This window comes from Salvelinus namaycush, chromosome 16, assembly GCF_016432855.1.
Source record: "Salvelinus namaycush isolate Seneca chromosome 16, SaNama_1.0, whole genome shotgun sequence".
Lineage (NCBI taxonomy): Eukaryota > Metazoa > Chordata > Actinopteri > Salmoniformes > Salmonidae > Salvelinus > Salvelinus namaycush.
Window position 1 is genome coordinate 2,602,424 of NC_052322.1, and position 19,538 is coordinate 2,621,961.

General features: G+C 41.6%; 1 protein-coding gene across 5 annotated transcripts in view; it reads left to right on the plus strand.

The window, feature by feature from the left end:
• The window catches only part of LOC120060903 (semaphorin-4G-like), a 76,328-nt gene that overhangs the window by 20,514 nt on the left and 36,276 nt on the right, over positions 1 to 19,538 (plus strand). For 4 of the 5 annotated variants that reach the window (XM_039010331.1, XM_039010333.1, XM_039010329.1 and 1 more), the window contains exons 2-3: positions 5,196 to 5,466; positions 19,175 to 19,323. In XM_039010331.1, coding sequence (XP_038866259.1) covers positions 5,340 to 5,466; positions 19,175 to 19,323 — 276 coding nt within the window. In that variant the 5' untranslated portion in view covers positions 5,196 to 5,339. Of the gene's footprint in view, positions 1 to 4,493; positions 4,589 to 5,195; positions 5,467 to 19,174; positions 19,324 to 19,538 lie in introns of all 5 variants that reach the window. The other variant, XM_039010330.1, reaches the window with a different exon arrangement.

The window sequence follows — 19,538 nt, forward strand, 5'->3', positions numbered from 1 at the left end:
CTCTCACAAGCTTGTTATTGTCATCATGTACGGTGCTGCTACTCTGTTTATCATATATCCTGATGCCTAGTCCCCTTACCGCTATACGTATCTACCTTTATCACTCCAGTATCCCTGCACATTGTAAATATGGAATTGGAACGGACACTGTATATATCTTACTTCGTTTCTTGTGTTCTTCTTATTTCTATTTATCGTGTTTTTTTTGTTCTACTCTACATGATTACAGCATTGTTGGGATTAGAGCTTTCAAGAAAAGCATTTCACTATACTTGTGCACGTGACATTAAAACTCTTGAAACTTGAAACTCTGTATACAGTTCTTTAGACTTATCCAGAATAGAATGTCAGATTATTTTAGACACAATCCCCATTTCATGCTACTTTGCCTTGGTCCATTTGAAGTGCGCTTTCTCGGGGTGGATATGGTCTCTATGTTTAGAACAGAGCAATTTCATTCATCCATCCTCATTCATTGGATAAATCTCTTCAGTTACGGTTATTTCATACTTGCTTAACAAGTGTCCAACAGCAGCGACAGCAGAACTCTTTTCCCTCTGCTTTGTGGGTCACAAAAAGTAGGTCTTAACCCAATCACTTGAGAAAATAGATTAATACACACAATCGTAAAACTAAACAGCTCAAGTGAGAACAAGACTAGAGACACAGGCATAACTGTGCCTTTGATCAAGTCTAATCACAATCACCTGTGTCAGTTGGCCACAATTACAGAGCAGCCAAACGGGAGACAGGAACACTTAACAGAACAATTAACAAAAGTACATACAACTAGCAGATGTGGCAATTAGTGCTGGTGTCATAGTATAGCCAGAGATGGTTGATATAATTACAAGATGCTTGTGTCTCCTCCCTAACAATGGGAGTTGAAGTCCACAAAGACGGAAGGCAGGCGGGAGGACGTGAGATCAGGTGGGAACATTCTACCTAATGAGAGGGCAGATACGCGTGTGAACAACAGTCACAACTCAGACATAAAATATTTTTCTAAAAGTTGTCCGAATGACACTTGTGTCCACTTATGTCAATCAGTACACTCGTAACAATATAAGTATTGCAAAACTTCAATGCGATCAAATAAGCCTCACGTAGCAAATTATCAGTTAAATTTTTTGTTGACCAAATTCAACACTCTCTCGTTGACCATACAAAAAATTCCTCACTTTGTGGAATTCTTTTCGTGGACAGATTTGGGGCAAAGTAAATCCCCTCGCTTCACCTCTTCCTCTCAAGTATAGATATCTACAGGGTTCATACACATTTGGACAGAGGAATTTCATGACTTTACCATGACTTCTCCCTGACTTCTAAGCTGACATATGGAATTGTTTTAAAATAGTCATACCATGGATAATTTACCTATTTGATTTTAGGTCTCCTTTAGGTGTAATGTTTTGAATAAAAAATGAATTTGATAAAATATTGAATTTTGCCTTTAATAACTACAATAGTAGAAACACATTGAAAAACACATGAATAAATGGCAAAAAAGACAGTAAAACATTTATCATAAAGAATATGGTTTTGAAGGTTCTGTCCTATATGTAGGAGATATAAGAAATCTCAGGAAATATGTATACAGTACCAATCAAAAGTTTGGACACACCTACTCATTCCAGGGTTTCTCTTTAGGCAGCAGGTAACCACTAGGTGGCAGGTAGCCTAGTGGTTAGAGCATTGGACTAGTAACCGATAGGTTGTGAGATCGAATCCCTGAGCTGACAAGGTAAAAATCTGTTGTTCTGCCCCTGAACAACTGTTCCTAGGCTGTTATTGAAAGTAAGAATTTGTTCTTAACTGACTTGTTAAATAAAGGTAAAAAAACAAACAATTTTCTACATTGTAGAATAATAGTGAAGACATTAAAACTAAAAAACAACACATATGCAATCATGTAATAACCAAAAAGTGTTAAATAAGTCAAAATATATTTTATATTTGAGATTCTTCAAAGTAGCCACCTTTTGCTCTGATGACAGCTTTGCACACTCTTGGCATTCTCTCAACCAGCTTCATGAGGTAGTCACCTGGAAAGCATATCAATTAACAGGTGTGCCTTGTTAAAAGTTCATTTGTGGAATTTCTTTCTTTCTTAAAGTGTTTGAGCCAATGAGTTGTGTTGTGACAAGGTAGGGGTGGTATACAGAAGACAGCCCTATTTAAAAAAAAGACCAAGTCCATATTATGGCAAGAACAGCAAGAAACGACAGTCCATCATTACTTTGAGACATGAAGGTCAGTCAATCCGAAAAATGTCAAGAACTTTAAAAGTTTCTTCAATTGCAGTCGCATAAACCATCAAGCGTTATGATGAAACTGGCGTTCATGAGGGCCGCCACCGGAATGGAAGACCCAAAGTTACCGCTGCTGCAGAGGATAAGATAACTAGAGTTACCAGCCTCAGAAATTGCAGCCCAAATAAATGCTTCATAGAGTGCAAGTAACAGACACATCTCAACATCAACTGTTCAGAGGAGACTGCATGAATCAGGCCTTCATGGTCGAATTGCTGCAAAGAAACCACTACTAAAGGACACCAATAAGAAGAAGAGACTTGCTTGGGCCAAGAAACATGAGCAATGGACATTAGAATGGTGGAAATCTGTCCTTTGGTCTGATGAGTCCAAATGTGAGATTTTTGGTTCCAACCTCCTTGTCTTTGTGAGACGCAGAGTAGGTGAACGGATGATCTCCGCGTGTGTGGTTCCCCCCGTGAAGCATGGAGGAGGAGGTGTGATGCTGTGGGGGTGCTTTGCTGGTGACACTGTCAGTGATTTATTTAAAATTCAAGGCACACTTAACCAGCATGGCTACTACAGCGTTCTGCAGCAATACGCCATCCATCTGGTTTGCGCTTAGAGCGACTATCATCTGTTTTTCTACAGGACAATGACCCAACACACCTCCAGACTGTGTAAGGCATATTTTACCAAGAAGGAGAGTGATGGAGTGCTGCATCAGATGACCTGGCCTCCACAATCACCCGACCTCAACCGAATTGAGATGGTTTGTGATGAGTTGGACAGCAGAGTCAAGGAAAAGCAGCCAACAAGTGCTCAGCATATGTGCGAACTCCTTCAAGACTGTTGGAAAAGCATTCCAGGTGAAGCTGATTGAAAGAATGCCAAGAGTGTGTAAAGCTGTCATCAAGGCAAAGGGTGGCTAGTTTGAAGAATCTCAAAACTAAAATATATTTTGATTTGTTTAACACTTTTTTAGTAAAAATAAAGAAAAACCCTTGAATGAGTAGGTGTGTCCAAACTTTTGACTGGTACTGTATATATATATATTTTTTTACACATATTTAACCCCCTTTTTGGGGTAGGCACAAAACTACCTCCATACTTCCATAATTGGTTTTTTTCCCGGTACCGGTTACCTTCAGACGAGTCACATGACACTTGCGGGGGTGGTAGAGCAAAATGGAGAACACCACCGTGTTCTTTCCACAGTTGGGTCACATTAGTTTATAGTCCAAACGCTTCTGATGCTGCAAACAGAAGTTGGCACATCGACAGTACCGATTTCACATGAGTCCTTTGGAGCTTTTGGGGGTCGTAGAGCGAAACGGAGACCACCATCGTGTTCGTGGGAGTCTCGTCGTTTCATAGAGTGGGCAAATCGTTCGGACGCTTCAGACGTTTTCGTGAGAATACCTATTTTCGGGATGTCTCATGGTCTGATAAACACCGCTGTAGCTCGCTATAGGCGGATGTGGTGGTTTGAGATGCAGCCCATGCAAATTAATTGACAGATTTTGCTGGAGATTTTTTTGTTATGTTCCTTAGATTGACGCACCAGTCAATAGACTCTAGGGGGTTAATATTTCAGTTTGAAGAAACTCTACCAAATTAGGGGTATAGTAGAGAAAATGCTTATTTGCTATGGTTTTTAAGCTTTTAGTATTATGGTGATATTATCTTTTCATAGCTACAGTAAAGCAAGGATTATATGAGACACTTGGGTAATTGGAGCGTATTCCTTGGCCATCTGTAGAAATGTCAGGCTGGATAATATCTTTCATATCATTATGTCTTGCCTGACAGATGGTCATATCCAGAGAGACTATGACTCCGTTTTTATATCTTTTCACATTCTGTAGGCCATCAATCAATATAACTGGGCTTTCTGAACAGGGGGGCAACTGAGGTAAATTTGTCGGAAACTAGTCAGAGACTCTCATGGGAAGTAGCCTACAGCAGCAGTGCTAAAGAAGTAACATGCAACCGAGCACTTCTTCTACAGATAAAACCCTTAAAAATATGTTCAGTCCATGTCAACAGTTAATAGATTTAAAATGTTTGAGCAAAAAATACATGTGAAAAGATGTTTTGGTCAGATTTGAGCAATTTTCCAAAGCGTTTCAGAGGACATCCTTCTCGTGCTTTTTTGTTCTACCCTTTCTAATTGTTCATGCGTGTTATGATCCAGGCGTGACATGGCTCAGGCAGATGTGTTTATCTTTCCATGTGCAGTTTCCATGTTGTCGTCACGGTGATGACAGATAGGCGGTCATCGCCCGGGCCATCTTCCACACGCGACACCATCGACGCAATTTCGTGTCAGATCGGTGAGAGGCTGGTGTGTTTACACTGTAGGTTGGGGAGGAGAACATGATTAATGTTAGAAGACTTTGAGGCCTTTGATCAGTGACAGAGCACAAGAGTGCGGCCAACCAGGCGGAGACTGATCTGATGGCATCGGGCCTAATCACTAGATTAGCCATCACCCTGCCAAGCCTAGCCCCCCAACACACACTGCTAATTAGTAAGTGGAGAAGTGGAGCCATGTTCCAGAATATTAGAGAAAACAACAATTATTCTTCATCATCGACTTTTGTAATTGGTGTTTTCTGTAATGCATCTTGACTCATTTTGTGTGTACTTATTGGGCCTAAGCTAACATGGGGTGACGTATGGTGGAACCAGTGTGATTATGCACAAATATGAAACAGGCTCAGGAAATGTGTACCTATGCACGCGTGTATACACACCACACACACACACACACACACACACACACACACACACACACACACACACACACACACACACACACACACACACACACACACACACACACACACACACACACACACACACACACAGACTCTCATCTAAACAATGGCATCTACAGTGTGGGATACTATCTGTTTTTCTTCTTTGTCTTCTGTGCAGAGTGAGCCTTCCTACAGACAGAGGATGACCTAGAAGCCACCACTGCTGAGCCCAACAGAGAATAATATCACTCTTGTGTGTGTAAGCAACAAGGTGTGTGACAGCATACAGGGCTCCACCTGCACCCAGGTCAGCCTGGCAAACATGGGGGACCACGCCACACTGCTGCCGCCCTTCCTACAGCTGCTCCTCTGTAGCCTGTCAGGGGTATGGGGGTTCCCCTTCGGCCCTGTCCTTGACGTCACCCCCAGGACCACGGTGCTCTACCAAGGTAAGACCAGACCAAGGCTCCAGGTTGCTCTACACTAGGTAGGGCCAGGAAGTTGTCCTGGAAACGCGACTACACCTGACCTAAGGAAAACTCTGGGACTGAGTTATAGGCTGTGGCCTAGGAGTTTTTTCTGGTCAGGCCACATGGCCTGGAAAAACTCCTGGCTCTACTTATAGAATGTCTACGGTATACTAGTATCCCACTCACTGTGCTGATTCAATACAAAGGCTGCTCCAACTCCCTCCTGTTCACTTTAAACAAGTGGCACAGTTTTGGAAGTTGGCCCCAAAGGCAGCCAGCCCCTACTTCCAGGGAGTTGTTAATCCTCTCTCTCAAGTCCTGTCCTAGTTCACTTAGTTCACCATGCAGCTCTAATGAAACAATAGAGAATAGACAGAAGCTCTCATCGCCCATAAAAGCGGACCCCTCTACGGTGGAGCCTTGTCCAGTGACTGTGTTGAAAATGAAATAGTGCTGAATAGATGATTTATGAAGAATGGTTAGGGTACGTCATTTATACACATCAGCATACCCCCCCCCCACCACTCCCCCATAGCAGCTCAGCCTCTCTTTCTCTATCTACTGCAGCAGAAGCTACTGCAGAGGGATCACCCATCCCTGGCAGGCTCTTCAGACAACTATACTGTACCTGGCTGCTGTCAGCTCTCCAATCCTCTCCACTCCTGTCTTGAGAGGAGGAATATTATTAACAGACGAGGGGAGTGAAGAGAGCCTGGTGCTTCGCCTGCCTGCACTGTGGTGCAGTCACAAAACCAGACTATTGCAGTGAAAAGAGACGGTTAGAGATAAGAGATAGACAGGACTTTTAGGGTGTTTGAATGGGCATTTTACTCAAAAATCTTTGTTAGCTATTGTTGCTCCTCACCTGAGGTAGTATTAATATAATGTAGGATGTCACTGGGTTACCCATTCAGGGAAATGGATTCCAGATAGTGTGTTGCATAAGTATCAGTGAGTTCCTATGGGAACCATTAATTTTTGTTCAGAAAGCCTCTACTGCTAATTTGGTACACTCTTTTATTATAGAAGTGTGTGGTACAGAGTCGGTCTATCACAGTTTCTCCTTATCCTTGTAAAATGAAGTCATTGACCTACATTCGGACTCCGGGGGTTGTGTGTGTGTTCGTTTGGGCGTGTGCATGCATGTATGATCTCTACTCACGTCGAAAATCTGCACGGGCATGCACCCCCTGTCATTTCCCCTTAGGAGAAACATGCTCAAGTGCAGAAATGGAGAGTGCAGAGAGTAGCACCTCCTAGAGAAAAATGGCCACCGGGCACGTGACTACTGTGTATGGAAATAAGGGCTATGTGGGTGGTGCTGGTGCTGGCACTGGTAGAGTAGGAGCATAAATGTACGTGTCGCTCTGGGTGGATTTATAATGTTTCACAGTTAGGGTGAGAGGGCCATCATTCCTTTGCACTATGTTTTACAGTTGGTCTGTAGGAGTGGGTGTACATTAACTCGCAATAATACAGAGAAATAATTTATAACCATGATGAAAAGGGCATATTTGACATACTGTAATAAAAAAAAAAAAGTGTGTGTGTTTGTTCTTGTGTGTGTGCATTTGTTTGTGTGTGTGTGTGTGTGTGTGTGTGTGTCCCTCTCTCTGTGGCTAGATGAATGCCTGACTGGTCTGAACTAGGGCTGTGGTGGTCATGACATTTTGTCAGCAGTTTATTGTCATGCAAAAGATTGATCTGGCTATGCGCTATGTCATTGTGAGGACAGATGCTGGGAGACGAGAAGCAAGTACAGGGAGTGAATATTGAATAAATAACAGACATGAAACGAAACACGGACAGCGTCTGGACAAGGGAAACATAACGACATTAATGCTGACATGGGGATCAAACGGAGGAATAGACAGATATAAAGGAGGCAATCAATAAAGTCAGGTGAGTCCAGGTGAGTCCAATGAAGCGCCGATGCATGTAATGATGGTGACAGGTGTGCGCAATGATGGTGACAGGTGTGCGTAATGATGGTGACAGGTGTGCGTAATGATGGGCAGCCTGGCGCCCTCGAGCGCCAGAGAAGGGGAGCGGGAGCAGGCGTGACTAAACTGTTGACAGCCCCCCTGCGTGCTCTAGAAAGGAATAAAGGAGAGAGAGGAGGAGATGGAAGAGCATTTTTGGGGAGATATGCTGTATAGCTAAAGGTAATGTGTCACCCAATTAATTATGAAAATGCCCTATTAATAGGCTATTCAAAATCAAATACAAATTCACTATAACTATAATTGTAGGCTAACTCTGTAAGCCGCCCTGCACAATCAATGAACCAACAGCATCGCCATGGCCTATATGTTCTCTCCCTGACTCGTGGTTAGACATTTTGGACCATAGCATAAAGTAACCAGTCCATCCAGCATGAATAATAATACAGTCCACATTCAAAGGCGATTACTTCAATTTGTTTAATTTTTGAGTATTTTGGGGTACCAATTATTTACCAAAGACATCTTAAGTCATTTTTTTGTTTTTCTGCCATTCGTACTATGCAGTAGGCTATGTATTGTATAACGGCACAATGTTAAATAAAGGTTAAAGAAAAGAAAAAATAAACAATAATAATTGTAATTCTGTTTTTGGGGGCTCATAACCCTATGCATATGGATGTTTTGAATTAATCATCACCATAGAAAGTACTGTCCATTTCGTTGTGTTTGGCTTTGAAACAACATCCACAACGACCATGTTTTACACTCAGTTTCAACCTGTTGTTGAACGTCTTTCTTCAAACTGATCATCACAGTGAGGTGAGTTTTAAAAGCAAGATCGTGTTTAGATGATAAGTGTTTGATGTGATTTTTGACTGGATTTGCATTGATGTCAGAGTGGTAAGAGGGACACTAGAGCCCTGAGTAGGACCCGATGGTTGTTAGCAAGTTGGGTACTTCCAAAGCATATTCAGCATAAGAGGAGATTACCGTGACTCAACGGTCACATGGAATGTTACTGCGCTCATGACTCATTACTGCCGGTGTGGCGGTAATACAGTCACTGCAACAGCCCTAGTCTGAACTCAAGGTTGTACCTAGGGGGTTGTCTCCCATGTCCTGCTCTCTCTGCTGGTGCCAACCAGACTTGAAGTAATGGAACCATGCAATATTGATGCATGTATAAGATCTGTCTACTGTTGCTATGAGGAGAGGGCAGCGGAGGGCTTGATAGTAGTGGATTTGTGTGTATTATTTAGACATGGTTAAGAATATTTTTTTCTCCTTTCGAGTGGCGCAGCGGTCTAAGGCACTGCGTCGCAGTGTTAGAGGCGTCACTACGGATTCAGATTCTCGACATAGCTCCCACAGCAGACCGTACAGGAGTTGGAGCGATGGGACAAGACTGTAACTACCAATTGGGGAGGAAAAACGGGTTAAAATTTAAAAAAAATAGTTTTTTTAATCTCCTTGAAATTGCAGTTTCATCAGTTGGGGGATTTTATTTTTTAAATTGCAGTTTCATCAGTTGGGAAATTTTATGTAGTCTATGGAGATTTTATGTAGAGTAGCATACCAGTCCTGAGGCATGAACCTATGCGATAGTAAGGTAAATAAATAATACATGGAAATGTTGACCTGTAATTCACATGTATTTATTCAAGTCAGTTGTTGTGTCGGGATGAACAGACAAAACATTTTTTTTAAATGTACAGAATAAAGGACAAATTGCTCACAAAAATTCTAATGAGTTGACATCAACTCAATCTGGAATCAGATGTTTTGTCTCCCTCAGCCCCTAGAGTAACTCTCTGCCTTTCGTTCTTGTTGTTGTACACAGCACTTTACACTTTGTTCTCACCCGTCAGTGTTTGCAGAAAATGGCTTCTTTCAATGTGAAATTCCTCTGGTGACAGTAGAGAGGAATTGGAGTTATCCTCGGATGCTTTGATCTATCTCTTCCTCCGATGTTCCCTGGGCTTGGGTTTTGACAGGATCTGAGCAGCGACAGACTTTGCGTAGGGACAGTACCTGAAATAGCACCAGGATATGAGTAGTATGCTGTATGCAGTCACTGGGAGGTTGTGCTTGATTTACCACCGTGAGATAAAGATCTCTGCTCTCTGCTAATGCTGTGCGTGCACTGCTTTCATTGTAATATCATCATTCGAAACGGTCACGGTAAAAGTTTATATTCGAAATACACAGTCACGCTGATACAGGCAACCACGAGCACTCGATGAGGTGAAAACCACAGTACTGCCCGAGATCACAAGCGTGATGGTAAATATGACAGACTTCACTAGTGATAAAGAGAACAGTCTTGTTTATGCTGACTGTGTGTGAACTGTTCCCAATGGGATGATTCACATAAGGAAATGAAGCCACTGAGGCTGAGGCAGCTATGCCGATCCTTTGGTCCAAATAATCGATATTTTCAGACATTTTGGAGGTTTTTGAAAATAGGAAACAGGGAATGTTGGTCCTCTGTAGCTCAGTTGGTAGAGCATGGTGCTTGCAACACCAGGATAGTGGCTTATATATATATCATTGATCAACTTAGCAACAGCTGACAGTATTCACCAGTGTCTACAGTGGTTAGGTCATGTGACAATAAAACTTGAAAATGATTGAAACATGTAAGGGAGAGTTGAGTTTATTCAGCATCACTCCGTCAAGGGAAATATAGTATTCTTTCCAACAAAGATGTCTGCATATGGGGGTTACAACCATCCCAGCTCTGCAGATTTTGCTGCAAAGAGACAGAATCATTCGATAATTCGTTTTGGTACCGTCCATATGTAGCTTGTTTTTCGTCGCAGGGTCAGGAATGGCTTAAGAATTGCAGCATTTACTTCTGCAAATAGCGCTGCTGGGTGATTTCAAAAGTCATAGTCAATCGATGGATAATATAATAATACATTTTTTTTATGTACAATATGTAGAATCTATGAGAATAGAAAGGTTCAGAACTTTTGTGAATTATCACAGCACAGTTAAAAAATATATGGCAAATAGAAATCAAGACTGGATGGTGTTCAGAGATAGATGGGAGGGGTTGAGTGGAGCTGAACGCGGGGACTAAAAACAAACAAAAGATAACTATTAAAGCAATAAGGCATGAGGGTGTGTGGCATATGACGCAACACGGAGTGCCTGGATACAGCCCTTACCCGTGGTATATTGGCCATATACCAAAATTCCCCAAGGTGCCTTATTGCTATTATAAACTGGTTACCAACATAATTAGAACAGTAAAAACAAATATTTTGTCATACCCGTGGTATATGGTCTGATATACCATGACTATCAGCCAATCAGCATTAAGGGAACCACCCAGTTTACACCACTGTTAAAGGAATTTAATTCCTATATGTTCAAATTGTTAAAGGAATTTAATTCCTATATGTTCAATTAAAACACTCTGCCCATTCATAAGAATTTGTAAGATACTTATTAGCATAAAATGGACAGAAACCAGTCTCAAAATCAATCAATCAATAGCGTTTATTCTCGAGAGTACTGATCATAGTACAGTTTACATCAGGTTATATAATAATAATGACGTCATAGGTTTTAAAATGTCCTTCTTCCTCTCGGATAAAATGGCAATACAGTTCACAGCTTCCTCACATTGTCTGCCACCTGTTAAACAATCTACAACCAGCCCAAGGTCTCTCCCCTCCCTGGGTAGAGACAGAATTTCCTGTAAGGAACACATCATTCCAGCCTGTCTGATGATAACTCCATTCTTTCTAACAAGGAACAGACATTCCTTGTTCTAATTCTTGACTAAAACTACACACATTATATTCAGTATTATGATTATAATAAGATTCATACATCCATACAGTAACATAGTAGTACTCTGTTTAGTTATAGTTCTAAGTTACATGTATACACAATTTAGTCATTATTCATAAAAATCCCATAACAACCACCCAGTTTATAATGTAAAATATACTGTGTCTGTAAAATGTATATAGTATGTACAGTTGAAGTCGGAAGTTTACATACACTTAGGTTGGAGTCATTAAAACTAATTTCTCAATCGCTCCACAAATGTCTTGTTAACAAACTGTAGTTTTGGCAAGTCGGTTAGGACATCACTTTGTGCATGACACAAGTCATTCTTCCAACAATTGTTTACAGACAGATTATTTCACTTATAATTCCCGTATCACAATTCCAGTGGGTCAGAAGTTTACATACACTAAGTCGACTGTACCTTTAAACAGCTTGGAAAATTCCAGAAAATGATGTCATGGCTTTAGAAGCTTCTGATAGGCCAATTGACATCATTTGAGTCAATTGGAGGTGTACCTGTGGATGTATTTCAAGGCCTACCTTCAAATTCAGTGCCTCTTTGCTTGACATCATGGGAAAATCAAAAGAACTCAGCCAAGACCTCCAAATGCCTGAAGGTACCAAGTTCATCTGTACAAACAATAGTATGCAAGTATAAACACCATGGGATCACGCAGCCATTATATCGCTCAGGAAGGAGACGTGTTCTGTCTCCTAGAGATGAACGTACTTTGGTGCGAAAAGTGCAAATCAATCCCAGAACAACAGCAAAGGACATTGTGAAGATAATGGAGGAAACAGGTACAAAAGTATCTAAATCCACAGTAGAACGAGTCCTAAATCGACATAACCTAAAAGGCCGCTCATCAAGGAAGAAGACACTGCTCCAAAACCGCCATAAAAACGCCAGACTACGGTTTGCAACTGCACATGGGGACAAAGATCGTACTTTTTGGAGAAATGTCCTCTGGTCTGATGGAACAAAAATAGAACTTGGCCAAAATGACCATCATTATGTTTGGAGCAAAAAGGGGGAGGCTTGCAAGCTGAAGAACACCATCCCAACCGTGAAGCACGGGGGTGGCAGAATCATGTTGTGGAGGTGCTTTGCTGCAGGAGGGACTGGTGCACTTCACAAAATAGATGGCATCATGAGGGAGGAATATTATGTGGATATATTGAAGCAACATCTCAAGACATCAGTCAGGAAGTTAAAGCTTGGTCGCAAATGGGTCTTCCAAATGGACAATGACCGCAAGCATACTGCCAAAGTTGTGGCAAAATGGCTTAAGGACAAGAAAGTCAAGGTATTGGAGTGGCCATCACAAAGCCCTGACCTCAAGCCTATAGAAAATTTGTGGGCAGAACTGAGAAAGCGTGTGCGAGCAAGGAGGCCTACAAACCTGACTCAGTTACACCAGCTCTGTCAGGAGGAATGGGCCAACTTATTGTGGGAAGCTTGTGGAAGGCTACCCAAAACGTTTGACCCAAGTTAAACAATTTAAAGGCAATGCTACCAAATACTAATTGAGTGTATGTAAACTTCTGACCCACTGGGAATGTGATGAAAGAAATAAAAGCTGAAATAAATAATTCTCTCTACTATTATTCTGACATTTCACATTCTTAAAATAAAGTGGTGATCCTAACTGACCTAAGACAGGGAATTTGTACTTCGATTAAATGTCAGGAATTGTGAAAAACTGAGTTTAAATGTATTTGGCTAAGGTGTATGTAAACTTCCGACTTCATCTGTATACGCTGGAAGTAGAAGCCTAAGTGTTGTTGTCTGTTAGTTTACTCTAATTAGGGGAGGGATGGTAGGGTTAGGGGAAAATAATATAGGAAAATATACACCAAAAAAATATGGGGGATTGGAAGTGATGCAGACAATTACATTGATTACATTACAATCTATCTGCAATATTAAAGCTGGTCTACCCCTAAATTAATAACATTGATAAAAAAGAATATTGTGTATGCTTAGAAATAATCAGAATTCATGTACACATTCCATTTTATAAAACATAGCTTGTTTAAAAAAGTGTTCTCTTGGCACAACTTACCCCGAGCGTGGGGTAAGCTGAGCCAAGGGACAGGGCAAGTTAAGCCGCCTACACATTTCTGTACTGAATTAAGTATTAACCCTACTTTTTTATATCATGTCTATCTTTATTTCCTAAACACACTTCAACACAATCACAATCGCTTTTTGTCTTTTAATCATTTTAAGCATTTTCTAACACAGGCTTAGCACCTAATAAACACTTTGTACTTTTTTAAAACACTTTTAGCCAGACCCTGTTGTTACCTCATATCCCAGTAATAATGCCTTGCGTTACGCCTGGGAAGAAAACACTTCAATTTGATAAATTTGCCATTGGCTCAATTTACCCCAAGGCTCTCTCTCTCTCTCTCTCTCTCTCTCACACACACACACACACACACACACACACACACACACACACACACACACACACACACACACACACACACACACACACACACACACACACACACACACACACACACAGCCTGATACTGAAAGAGCTTTGAGTCAGGTGAAATGGCATAGGTGCAAAGTGTGTATGTTCAGTGTACACACAGGGTGCATTCGACAATGTTAAATAGAAACCGCTCCGTCAGCTCAGATTCAACTGGAATGCCCCCTCGCTTTGTGGACTCTCATCATCGATTAACAGAGCCCAATGTGCAGCTTGTGCTGTGGGTTTAGAGCAGGAACCGCAAGCCAATATATGTCTCTTTCTCTCTCTATCTCCCTCTTTCTACCTGTCTTTCTCTCTTGGTCCCTGCCTATCCTGTACTCACTCTCTCTCTCTCTCTCTCTCTCTCGCTCTCTTTCCCTCCTTCTCTCTCTCTCTACATCAGAAGTGCACAACTCAGGCCCACAAGTTTCCCAGTCCTGCTGGTTTGTCCCTGATATGGGTACATGATGTCTGGAAAGTGAACGTATTGTTTCCTAGGTGGAAGCTAGCTGCTAGTTCATGTAAAAGGCATAGATGAAATCAGCAGGACTGTGACCCTCGAGGACTGGAGCTATGCTTAATAGATTCTAGTTTTTTGCGTAGTCAGGAGAAGGCGGGCCTTCCTAATACTGATGTGTAGGGCTGTCACAATTATTGTATAATCGTGTAACCGACCTTGGTTTTTCTTGTCATAATCATTTTAATACATTCAACTTTATTTTCAAGTAGATTTACCCGATAAACTTTTAAAAATGTTTACGTGCAGAAAGGCGCAGGAGGAGCATCAATTCCAAACGTTCCAAGCTGTCAAAACCATTTGTTTTTGCGACAGGGTGTCACCGAAGCTGTGCTGTATTGATTAGGTATGGCGTAGGTCATTTTCAAAGATGCATTATGATACATTACAAGCTTAAAAAATAAATAAAATAGAAAAGAATTACAACATTTACCTTGGTCATTTGCATGACAATTAATTGTTACCCAAAATTCCACAATTGTCATATGTGTTTGTTTGGCCTCAGAACATTGCCTTCGGAGCAGCTCATTGGTCAGGCTTCTGACAGACATCAAGGAATCTTCGCCCCCAACTGCCTTGGGTGGCGGCCATTTTGCGTCATCCTCATCATTGTCATCATGCGTGGCATGTTACGTCATATGGTCTGCCACTATTTATTTTATGTAGAATCCAAGCCACTTCCCGTGCACACTCTTGGATGACTCATAGAATAAGTGAAAATTGAAATGTGTTTTTACATTGCCATGGGCTGTCATTGTGACTGTGCAAAATAACATGATCTCAGACTAAACATAACGTTCCTGTGGGGTTCAAGTTGGGTTGTTGAGAAAGGGACAGTTATAGTGTGAGTGTGTCTGTCTGTCTTCCTGCGCCTGTGTGTATTTGTGTCTGTGTGCACGCACGTCTGTCGTTCTGTTTGTGTTTGTGTGTCCTGCTGTGTCGTGACTGCACCTACCTCTCCTCATAACCCCCCCAGTGTGTCCTGACCTTTGAGTTGGTGAGTGGAGAAGAGATCCTCATGGCTCACTCATGGCTCTGCCTGCTTGTCTGACTAGCTCTCTGCCTGCCTGGCTGCCTAGCTCTCTGCCTGCCTGGCAGCATGGTGCCCTCAAGACATAGGGGGTGGGTAGTGGGTTGACACCGACTCAGTCTGGTTATGGTCATGGGTGCTACTCATAGTATCACCATTGTATCCCTGAGATACTATTTAGACTGTTTGTGTAGGGAGGGGGTCTTCAAAGAGGTTTGATAGCATATCAAAGTGACTTTACCAGTGACAACAACATTTAGTATTTGTTGTAGTGACTGGCAGTCCCAAATTCATTTTAGCCATTGCAGTCTGCGAGGGTGGTTGAGTTATTTGTAACTGTCCACAGAGATGTATTGACTTTTTTGTCCAAAACTTCAGTAAAGCATTTAATTACATTATTAAAAGGATTCTCCGATATGTTTGTATACTTTTCAGCCAGTAGTTCTGAAAGTAGAGCTCACGAGCCAAAAGTGGTCCCCGAAAATGACGTACTCTGTCACATATGTGCAGATATGTGCACCATGTCATTGCTCTCTCTCCCGCTCTGCTGTGGGTGCATCATGTGCATCTTGCTAGCTGTCACTCATATGGCGAGGGGCTGAAGCTCATTGGTTGAACTGGAATTGCTAAGGGGCTGGCCCACATGGGGGAAAATGTAGGGAAAATAGCGCAGCACAGCTCCCAGATAAACAATTGCTTTCAAACTAGGGATTTTGTGACTAATTAAGGCAAGACAATAATAAGGATTATGCATGTATGAACTACACATTGATACATCCAGCCCAAAGTGGGAGGTTTAAAAAATACTTTATAGTCACCAAAGTACCGGAGCATGTCTTTAACCCTATTAGAATAACCTAATCAATCTGACTGGCGTAACTGTGTGTATAGTAAGCCTTGGCACCCTGCAAATCTATTATTTCAAGTGTCTGTATGTGTTATTGTAACAATGTTTTGACCGTTAGAAGACCAAAGACTCAAAACATTGTTTCAATTTACCTCATGGGAGCATCAAATCGATTAGTCTTTTTTTGTTGCTGAATATGCACAGCACCTGCTCAAAACCATTGCATGTTTCTATGGGTTGTACATATTGTACAGGGTCTGCGCTTCATATCCCTTGAAGAAAATACAGCAGACGAACAACACAGGGTTACACATTCATTCCCTTGTGTTTTTCACTTAATTCATGGAAACTGATCAAACAAAAATATTTTATCAGCAGTCTAGAATGTCTAAAATGGGGGCAAACTGCCCTGCCTACGAGATGTGAAAAGAGGTCATTGTTTTCATCTAGGTTGCTGCAATAATTAGATGTGGTCTCATTTAGTGATGAGATAGAAGATAATCATTTGATATAAAAGTTAATTGATGGAGTTTGAAGATCAAGATTCAAAAGTGAGGATATGGGATAGAAAGAGAAAGAGCGATTAAGGAGATGGAAGCTGACAGAGATAGCGTGAATAAGTGAGAGATGGAGAGGCAGGGATGTACAGAAGGAGGGAGGAACAATGGAAAATAATATGTAATATGAATCAGCGTGATGCAGATGGGTATACCCTCCTCTCTTTTATCCTCTCCTCCCCCTGTCCTCCTCTTTTTCCTTCCTCTATCCTCCTCCCCCTCTTTTTCCTCTCCTCCTCCTTTCCCCCCTCCTCTTTCTCCCCCTTTATTCCTCTCCCCCCCCCTCTCCGTTCTCTGGTGAATTGATGGGAGTGTGTCCCAGGCTGCTCGCAGTAATAAGGGAATTTATGTTAATTTCGTCCCGCCCATTGATTTACTGGGGACAGAGGAACGCTTGTTTCAGTCAATTTGTTACACTCCTTTACTTCTGATAGAGAGTCTATACTGCATCTGTGTGTGGAGCATAGGGGCAGAGTTAAGATACCGGAAAAGAGAAAGAATTGGTAGAAAACACAGCCTGCTATAGGGTCACAGAAACCATTGTAAAGAGAATGTATGTGCATAATATTCCAACTATATTACTTTAAGTACAACTTTAAGTACAGCCAGTACAGCCATTCTATGAGGCAAGATGTATACCCTAATACAGGAATAATACCAGACTCAACATAATGTTTTCTTATTCTGAAAAGTGGAAGCATGTACAGTTGAAGTCGGAAGTTTACATACACCTTAGCCAAATACATTTAAAGTCATTTTTTCCACAATTCCTGACATTTAATCCTAGTACAAATTCCCTGTCTTAGGTCAGTTTGGATCACCACTTTATTTTAAGAATGTGAAATGTCAGAATAATAGTAGAGAGAATTATTTATTTCAGCTTTTATTTCTTTCATCACATTCCCAGTGGGTCAGACGTTTCCATACACTCAATTAGTATTTGGTAGCATTGCCTTTAAAATGTTTAACCTGGGTCAAATGTTTTGGGTAGCCTTCCACAAGCTTCCCACAATAAGTTGGGTGAATTTTGGCTCATTCCTCCTGACAGAGCTGGTGTAACTGAGCCAGGTTTGTAGGCCTCCTTGCTCGTACACGCTTTTTCAGTTCTGTCCACAAATGTTCTATAGGATTGAGGTCAGGGCTTTGTGATGGCCACTCCAATACCTTGACTTTGCTGTCCTTAAGCCATTTTGCCACAACTTTGGAAGTATGGTTGAGGTCATTGTCCATTTGGAAGACCCATTTGCGACCAAGCATTAACTTCCTGACTGATGTCTTGAGATGCTGCTTCAATATATCCACATCATTTTCCTCCCTCATGATGCCAGCTATTTTGTGAAGTGCACCAGTCCCTCCTGCAGCAAAGCACCCCCAACAACATGATGCTGCCACCCCCGTGCTTCATGGTTGGGATGGTGTTCTTTGGCTTGCAAGCCTCCCCCTTGTTCCTCCAAACATAACGATGGTCATTATGGCCAAACAGTTTTTGTTTCATCAGACCAGAGGACATTTCTCCAAAAAGTACGATCTTTGTCCCCATGTGCAGTTGCAAACCGTAGTCTGGCTTTTTTATGGCGGTTTTGGAGCAGTGGCTTCTTCCTTGCTGAGTGGCCTTTCAGGTTATGTCGATATAGGACTCGTTTTACTGTGGATATAGATACTTTTGTATGTGTGTTTCCTCCAGCATCTTCACAAGGTCCTTTGCTGTTGTTCTGGGATTGATTTGCACTTTTCGCACCAAAGTACGTTAACCTCTAGGAGACCGAATGTGTCTCCTTCCTGAGCTGTATGACGGCTGCGTGGTCCCATGGTGTTTATACTTGCGTACTATTGATGGTACAGATGAACGTGGTACCTTCAGGCGTTTGGAAATTGCTCCCAAGGATGAACCAGACTTGTGGTGGTCTACAATTTTTTTTCTGAGATCTTGGCTGATTTCTTTTGATTTTCCCATGATGTCAAGCAAAGAGGCACTGAGTTTGAAGGTAGGCCTTGAAATACATCCACAGGTACATGTCCAATTGACTCAAATGATGTCAATTAACCTATTTGAAGCTTCTAAAGCATGACATAGTTTTCTGGAACTTTCCAAGCTGTTTAAAGGCACAGTCAATTTAGTGTATGTAAACTTCTGACCCACTGGAATTGTTATACAGTTAATTATAAGTTAAATAATCTGTCTGTAAACAATTGTTGGAAGATTTTCTTGTGTCATGCACAAAGTAGATGTCCTAACCGACTTCCAAAACTATAGTTTGTTAACAACAAATTTGTGGAGTGGTTGAAAAATGAGATTTAATGATTCCAACCTAGGTGTATGTAAAGTTCCGACTTCAACTGTACCTGTGCTTGGCAGTAGAAATAGTAATTATAGGTTTTTCCAGTACCAAAACTATTCTGTGACTTTATTTGACCTTTGGAAAACTGTGCAAATACCACAATGCAGGTTCAGTTAAATTGCCCCAAAGTCTCAGTAAGTTTGTGTGTTTGTTTTCAGGCCTGCTGGGTTGCCAGCGGTTCAGCAGCCCATCTCAGAACTACAGCACGCTGCTACTGGAGGAGGACAATGGGGTGCTGTATGTAGGGGCCAGGGGGGCTCTCTACGCCCTGGACACCACCAACATCTCTACACCTGGCAATCTCACGGTGAGTACCAGCCAGGACGCTAACTTTCCGTTTCGAAGGGCAACAACGTTGTATTGTATTATAACTGGTTAACTGGTTAGCTGGTACAGCACAACATATCATATAACCGATATGTTGCAATGGCAAAACTAACCCTATTTCACAAATCTTTTTCTCTTTCACAACTTTTAAACAGGACAGGCTAATAATAGCCTTAAGGAGATTCAGTAAATCCT